Genomic DNA, 8,288 nt, shown 5'->3' with positions numbered 1-8,288 from the left:
CCGAGGGGGCGTGCGGGGAGGAGGGCGGGCACCGGGGACGCGGTGCCGGTGCGTTGGTGCAGCGGGCCGGGAATTGCTGGGGTGCGGGCCCGGGCACGCAGCGGGCCGGGCCACCGCAAAGCCACGACGGGCCACCCAGAGTGTCGCGGTACGTCCCCCGCGAACGGGCGAGCTGGGGAGAGGGGGGACACGCCTGTACCCCCCCGACGTCCCGGTGTGCCCACCCCGGTCCCCTCCGGCGGCTGCTGTTACCGGTGTCTCCCTTGCGCTTTCCTGCCGCCCTGCCCCGGGATGTGTGTGTGTGCGGGACGGTTCATGGAATCATGGAATGGTTTGGGTTGGAAGGGACCTTGAAGACCATCGAGTTCCAACTCTCTGCCATGGGCAGGGACACCTCCCTCCAGACCAGGTTGCTCAAGGCCCCATCCAGCCTGGCCTTGAACACTTCCAGGGATGGGGCATCCACAGCTTCTCCTGGGAAGCCTCTTCCAGTGCTCACCACCCTCACAGTGAAGAGTTTCTTCCTTATATCTGATCTAAATCGACCCTCTTCCAAGCTGAAGCCACCACCCCTTGTCCTGTCACTGCCTGCCCTTCTAAACAGTCTTTCTCCAGCTTCATGGAGGCCTCCTTCAGGTACCGGTGCCAGCACATGTGTGTGTGTGCGCATGCCTCAGCATGTGTGTCCATGCGTGTGCACACGTGTCCAGGCGTGTGTGTGTGTCCACGCACGAGCCTGCACACACAACCGTTTGCTGCTGGAGTGCCCCCCCTCCCCAGCCCCACACCCCAGGAGCGCCCCCATTCCAGGGGCTCTGCAGAGCCCCCCCACCACCTGTGGGTTTGCAGGTTGCTTTGCCCTTGAACACGTGCATCCAGGAGGAGATTCCCAGTGCCCCCTCCACCCCGCCAGGATTATTCCGGGGACGATGGTGGCACAGAGCCACACACAACCTTCCCCCTTCCCGAGCTGCGCTTCACGTATTCGGCAGCGTTTCCCACGCAGCAGCCGGGCAGGGGGACCGCAGCGTCCCCAGTGGGGCCCCAATCCTAATAAGCAATTAAAAACCTCTCCGCTGACCCTAATAACTCAATTGCACAGCAAAACCCAACGTTCCCCGGCCCCTCAAGCAAGGTCACACCGAAAAGCCGTGCCAGGGTGCAGAGTGCTCGGTACCAGCATTTTGGGTGCTCACGGCCGGGCTATGATGGGTTGATCTGGGCCCTGAGGCTTTGATGCCATCAAGATAAGGGGCGTTCGGGGCTACCTCGGTTAATAAGACGGAGCTGGGCAGCTCTGCTCTATCGCTCCCATCTCCGGCATCAAACCAGTGGCAATTTTTTTTTTTTTGGCCTCCTTCTGCTTCATGTCCCCTCCCCAGGGGCTGGGGCCGTCCGTTCCGCTCGGCCGCAGGACACAAGGTGGCCCCATTGATGGGGTTGCAGGGCATTGCGTGGGTGCAACATCCCCTTTGGGATTTGCTACGTCACCTTTTGGGGTTGCTGTGTGTCCCTTGGAGGTGCAACATCGCCTTTGAGGTTCCTCTGCTCCTTTGGGGTTTCTGTGTCCCCTTTGGGATTGCTACATCCCCTTTGAGATTGCTACATCCCCTTTGAGGGTGCAACATCCCCTCTGGAGTTGCTATATCCCCTTTGGGGTTGCTGTGTCCCCGCTGGGATCCCTGTGTTCCCTTTGAGGGTGCAACATCCCCCTTGGGGGTGCAAGAACCCCTTTGGGATTTGCTGCATTCCCTCTGGTGTGGATGCATCCGTTTTGGGGTTGCTGCCTCCCCTCTCCTTGCTTTTGGGGGTTTGCACCTCTCCTGCTCACCCCAAACAGCTGCTAATGAGACCGAAGCTGCTGAGTGCAGGAATAGCCACGTTCTGCCCTGAAAAGCCTCCGAGCCAGTGCAAAACCTCGGGGAAATGGGGGGAAAAAACCCTCAGCAACCCATATTTTTTTGCCAGTGGGATGCACTTCCCCGGCTGTATTCAAATCTCACATTAAAATATGCTGCAAATAGGGGAAAAAAAATCTACACGGGGAATTTCTTATCGCCCCTGAGATGAACCAAAATCCAATTATCCCTCCAGTCCAGTGCCCAGCCCCGCTCCGCCGGCCGCCTCTTATCCCTCCTCAGCATCTGCTTTTTATTTTGCCTTCTTTTGATTGTTTTTCGCCCCCCTTTTTTTTTTCTTTTTTTTTTTTTTTTTTCTTTCTGATTATCTCTCCTCTCTCTGTATCTCCTCCTCTCTGCCGCTTTCCATCCTTGCCCCCATAATTGGGGTTTTTTTCTGTCTCCCTTCACTTTCCCTGCCCTGCTGTGCTTCCCAGCTCTTATTTATTCATCTCTGATTTTTACCTCCACTTTTGCATTTGAGGCATAAAGAGGTTTTATAATTACGACTGAAATAAATGAATTTTTTTTTTATTCTTCTCTTGAATCACAGGAAAAGCAGGGGTTGCAGCAGTGCAATGGACATTTCACTGCCTTATGGGTACCCTTCGCACCATCCTCCGCAAACCCAAGCTGGGTTAAATTTTACTTTAACTTTTGCTTCATCTTTAATTTTTGCTTCAATTTTAGTTTTTACTTTAACCTTAAATTTGGCTTCAACTTTAATTTTTGCTTAAATTTAATTCTCACTTACCTTTAATTTTCGCTTAATTTTTTCTTCCTCCTCCTCGGTGACAGCTGTGCATTTCCCTCAGCTCACCTCTAAATATCATTGTAATGGCATCCTTGACAAGAGTCTCACCTAACCCATCTGCCTTGCTGTCAAGGAGCTGGAAAACGATGGTGATTACATGATTTTGCTTTTTTTCCCTAGTTTTAGTACAAAATGGGGTGGCCCCAGCAGCGCTTGGTGCTGCTAACCCCTAGGAACTCCCTGGCCTTGAGCTGACCCTTTCCTGGAATCAGAAATTTCTCATCCAGGGTGCTAGGATCATCTTCCCCAGAGCTCGTTTGCTGTTTGCATTCATTTTACGATGGTTGCTGAGACCCAGGGTGGGAGCAACTGCACCACCACCTGCACAGACAGCCCCAGGATTAAAGGGAAGGGATGATGAGCCAGAGTTGGGGATGCATCACCCCAAATCTCCGTGCCAATCATGCACATCGATTCATGCCACCATCAAAACATCACCCAAACATCCCCTAGTTTGGGGGACAGACACATTGACCAGGTCTGACAGCAGCACCCAAACCTCCCTGGCTTCCAATTTCAGAGGGACAACCTGCAAAGTGCTCCCTGAAAATGGGTTGCAAAGGGGCTGGCAGGTCCATGCCAGTGATTTCCCTCTGCAAAATCCCAGCTGGCAGCACAGGGATACCCGGGAAGGAGGGGGTGGGGGGGCTGAAGCCAAGACAAATAAAGAGTTCAAATGGGAAACGATTAAAACTAAACTAAACTAAAATAAATCGAAAGCGGGGGAGATAAGACGCGGGCGCCCTCGCTGCCTATTTAACATTCATTGGATTGAATAATCAGGCCTCATTATCTCAAATTGTCTGCATATTTGCCCTCAAAATGCTAATTTGAAAGTTGGCTGCGAGCACCGTCTGCCTATTTTGACTAAAATATTATTTTGCTTTATTGTGCGTTGTTTGTAGCTCCGGGGGCATTTCCCCTTGCAAACCGAAAGGGAAATAGAAGGAAAAAAAAAAAAAAAGAAAAAAAAAAGAAAAAACCCAACATTTATCAAAGGCTGACTAGGGAGAAGAGCAGCACCCTGTTTTGCGTAGAAATGGCATTTTTAGGCCTTCCAGTAAAATTAGAGGCGTTATCAGTTTCTTTTCGGGGATGGATAGTTTATCGTTCATCTTGGGAAGGAAAATAGGAGAAATAATTTGCTTTTATTCTGATTGTTTGGTGGAGCAGGGAGGGACAGAGGCTGCTGCTCCCCGCAGGTCCCTCCCCCTTCTTCTTTCCCCATCTCCTTGCCCCCCATCACCCCTTTGCCCCCATCTCCGCTTTGGGGGCCAAAACCAAAGCTCTGGGCTTCATCCGCTGGATCCCACATGGAAAATCAACCATCGGCTCCATTTGATCTCTGGGCGGGATTCAGAGCATCAATCTATTTACGTTATTACCCTTTCTAAAAGTCAATCAATAGATAATAAGGTGGGGAATAATGGCCAGGAGTTAAAAACCCCCCATTCACGGCCGAGGATTAGGGTTATTGAAGGGCAATTGCTTCGAAATCATTTCAATCCTCCGTTAGGGATGCCGTGATTCACTCGCTGGCTTACCCACAAGGCTGCCCGCCGCCCCCAAATGACACATTTCTCATGCAAACCCCTCGCTGTCCCCCCCCCCAAGCTGTTTGCACAGCAAACTGCAATTGTATCGGAGATTAGCGGGGCTTTGCAGGGCTGGGGGAGAGGCCAGCGAGGCTTGTTGACAAATAAGGGTGGAAATCCGTCACCATCAATTCTGCAGGTGCCTCTGGATTTGGCAATGACACTGCTTTTGACTTTCCCGGCTGGGCAGATGGACAGGGGGGGTTTGACTTGCACCCAGATTTTGGGGGCAAATGGTACTGCGAAAAGGGGTGACCTGCAGAGATGCTGGTGGCCCTGGGGATCCTGCAAACTCCCTGCATGGGGTTCCAGCCTGGAGGAAATCAGGGGAGAGACACTGTCATGGGGCATATCTGCCCCACTGCCCCAAAACCAGCACATGGAGAAGCACAAACCTCAACCTTCCCAGAGCCTCTGGTTGATGCTCCCCCATGGGATGGTGGGGACGGGCATGGCCTTACAGTTCTGCCCCAGGGATGTGTCCTTTTAGGGCTGATAAGGGGGTTTTGAGGCTGGTTGCAGCCCATGTGTCTTTTCCTAGGCAGTGATGGGCTGAATTTGGCCAGCTTGCTGTGGGATGCTGTGGCTAGAGCCACCCACACAGAGTTCATGCAGCTTGGCTGAAGTCAGATCAAGCTCTTGGATCGAGCTCTAAGGCAGATTTCAGCCCTAGAAACACCCATGGGCTGGAGCACAGCAGGCAGCAATGCTCTCCTTGGCTTGTCCTTGGCGTGCTTGCAGACACGATGGGACTGTGCTGAGCTTTCTCCTGGTGGTGGTTCTTATCATCTCTGTATCACTCTGAAGTTCAGTTAAAGCTTGCATGGCCAATGGTGGCACCCTGGAGAGAAGACAGGTAGTCACCCTCCACTTGGAGCCCCTTTATCCACACAGCATTTTGGAAGAAACCCCCTCACCCTGGAGTGTGCCAGTCCCAATGTGTCCCAGCCTGTTGTGTGCCAGCCTCAGGATGTCCCATCCTGGCATGTCTCAGCCTGGTGTGTCCCATCCCTTCGTGCTCCATCCCAATGTGTCCCATCGCAGTGTGTCTCACCTTGGTCTGTCCTTTCCCAGTGTGTCCCATCCCTGGTGTGTCCCATCCCGGGACGTTCCAGCCCGATGTGTCCCATCCCTGGTGTGTCCCTTCCCGGTGACCCCTCAGCCCGGTATCCCCGCTCCCGCCGTCCCCGCCGCCGCCGGGGCGCAGCGCGGTCAGGCAGCGTCCTCTGGCGGTCACCGGGGGAACGGCCCGGACGGGAGCCGCTCTAGGTGCCACCTCACCGGCACCCCCCTCCGGGGACCCTGCCCCTGGGGTACCCCCCTCCCGGGATCCCCATTAACGAGGAGTGTGTTAACTGGGATGCTTGCTGACTGGGGTGCCAGGTAGCCAGGGTCGCTGATGAGTGGCGATGCAGGATCTCCACGAACTGTCATCCCCACTAATTTGCAGCCGGCCGATTGGGATGTTGGCTAATTGGGATGTTCGCTAACGGGGACCCTCTTTAACTGTCAGCCTGCTGACTGGAATTGTGCTGACTGGGATGCCTGTTAACTGGGATCGCTGCTAAATGGGATGCTCGCTAACTGGGAGCCCCACCAACTAGCACGCTTGCTGACTGGGATCCCTGCTAACTGGGATAGTCACTGCCTATGGTGCTGCTGCTGGGGATACTCCCTGACTGGTTTAGAGTCATGGTTCTAAAAAGCCATGAAACAGAAACTAAGCAAGATTATGGAAAAAAAAAATTACCAGTTTTCCTTCAGGTGCAAAACCTTTAAACAAGACATATCCCTCCTGCTTCAATTTTATATCTCACTCATCTGCTGGAGAGGGAACTCCTCCCAGCCCCCAGCCACCCAGCTCTGCTGCAGGACTCGCCTGGTTTGGGACATGGGGTATTTTAGCCCATATTGTACAGCTACAGATGTTATTATTTGCAGAAACTCCTTTGTTGGAGCTCTCAACCTCCAAGAGTTCCCGGGCAAGGAGTTTCCCAGGTTGACCACTTACAGGGTTTAGAAAAAGATATTTTTTTCTTAATTTTTTTTCTGCCTGTGCACCCAGAAAAAGCCACTGGCGGTGGTGGTGACCTGTGCACGTATGAATCCTGCTTGAGAAAACCTCCCTAGAGCTGGGTCAAGTCTATCGAGAGAAGAAGCGGAGCTGCATATCTTATGATACTTAAGGAAGGGCTTCGCTCTGCATCCCAAATCCTGGTGGTGAGACCTTTAATGACACTAAAGGAAGAGTGGATTTAATTGGGAGGAAGATCTGGGATTCAGATAAAATTATTGGGGTGGGGGAAGCAGGGGGGGACGGTATGGGACATGACACCGAGGGTCAGGCCTGGATTCTCCTCAGCCACTTGATGGCAGCGGGTCTCCAAACACTTAGGGTTGGGTTTTTTTCCAATAATTTCAGCTGAATTAGTAGAAATAATATTTTTCCTTGCAAACTGTACATGTCTGTAGCCCCCAGCCCAGCCCTCTGCCCAGAACTGGCACAGTGTATCAGCACTTGGATGCAGAGGGATTTTGTAGGAAAAGTGCTTGGAGAGCTGGGATGGATGGACAGACAATAGCCGGGCAGTGGGATACTGCAGGATGGGGAATGGACACAAGACCAAGGAGGGGGCACTGTGTCTGGGGTCACCCCTGAAGCTTTCCTGGAAGAAGGGGGTGACCCTGGAAGCCCCATTCCTCTGCAGACAGACAATCCACACCTTGCCCAGACAGCCCAGCCGAGGGCTAATGAGCAGCATTGTTATTAATTAGCTCAGGAGCTGGAGCCTTGGGGCAATTTTGCCTCAAAATCACACAGGAGCCACCCCCGGGGTTTGCATCCTTGTTCTGGATCTGGACCTGGTGAAAGGAGACACTGGCTTGAGGGCAGCAAACCCCCCCAATTCCAGCCCACCCCTGTTCTGTGCCTGCACAGCATCACTCTCCCCCACCCCCCAAATTACTATTACTGCTCCCCCCATCTCTCCAGGACAGGATTTTCCCACCTGGCTGTCCCAAAGAACCACTGGGTACCAGTATCCCCATTTTGGCCCCATATCACCTGAATCCCAACCCCATGGATGCCTTTAGCATCCCATCCAGCACAGGGGTCCTGGGGCCACCCTGTGGCATGGGGGTGTTAGGGGTGGGTGGGTGTTTGCTGAGCTCCATCAAACAGAGAGAGAGGAAAAAAGGAATAAAAAAAGGGAAAGCGCCTCCTAACCAAACATGCCCAATCCCACCAAGCCCTGGCGGGAGCCTCCTGCTTTTTTATCTCAGCCTTTTCAAGATTGTAATTAAGACCTAATAACACCAAATCTGCCGCCCTTTCATCTCTGTCCCCCCCCACGGTCTTTATTTACCCCCACCGCAGTGGCTGCAGAGCAATGCCCCTGTGATGATGCCCCTGTGATAAGTCAGGGAGCGTGGCATTGCCACGAGCATGGTGTCCAATGTGGGCTTTTTATGACTTTTTAATGTAAAGACAGCACTGGAGAGGCTTCATCTGTGGGTATTGAGCTCAGATGTGCCCCAGCACTGTGGAACCAGTAAGGTCCTTGTCCCCATCCCCAAGGTGGCCATGCAGCTGCACAGCAGAGGATGCTCACCGCCGGGGCAGAGCCCCATAATGACTTTCTCAGTGCTGGAGTGTCCTTGGGGTTTTTTCCTAGCTTGGGAGGGGTGGGGGGCGCACACGCGTCTGCTGGGTCCCAGGGACCTCATGAAAGCCAAGCGAGGGGGGCTGCTGCTGCGCAGATGTGGACCCCAGTCTCCTGACTCCCCCGTGCCCCATTTCCTCCCCAATAAACCCCTCAGCCCCGGTGGAGTCCTTTGACCGGGGCTCGGTCCCCTGCCGCGCCGGGCCCGAGGTGTGACTTTTCCCAGCTCATTAGGAAAAGCTGCACGATTTTAAGAATCTCAAACCCTAATGACCATCTGAATCCCATCAGCCGAGAGGGGTGAGCTGGGGGGGGGGGG

The 8,288-nt window shown here is 53.5% G+C and overlaps 1 protein-coding gene across 1 annotated transcript in view; it reads left to right on the top strand.

Moving 5' to 3' along the window:
- The window catches only part of LOC106902890 (homeobox protein not2-like), a 10,854-nt gene that overhangs the window by 259 nt on the left and 2,307 nt on the right, over positions 1 to 8,288 (top strand). Inside the window, 1 exon segment of the mRNA XM_014966719.1 lies at positions 6 to 148. Coding sequence (XP_014822205.1) covers positions 6 to 148 — 143 coding nt within the window.

The sequence above is a fragment of the Calidris pugnax genome, unplaced genomic scaffold (genome assembly GCF_001431845.1).
Source record: "Calidris pugnax isolate Ruff unplaced genomic scaffold, ASM143184v1 scaffold14, whole genome shotgun sequence".
Classification (NCBI taxonomy): Eukaryota; Metazoa; Chordata; class Aves; order Charadriiformes; family Scolopacidae; genus Calidris; species Calidris pugnax.
Note: the sequence above shows the minus strand (reverse complement) of the source record. Positions and strands in the feature narration are given on the sequence as shown.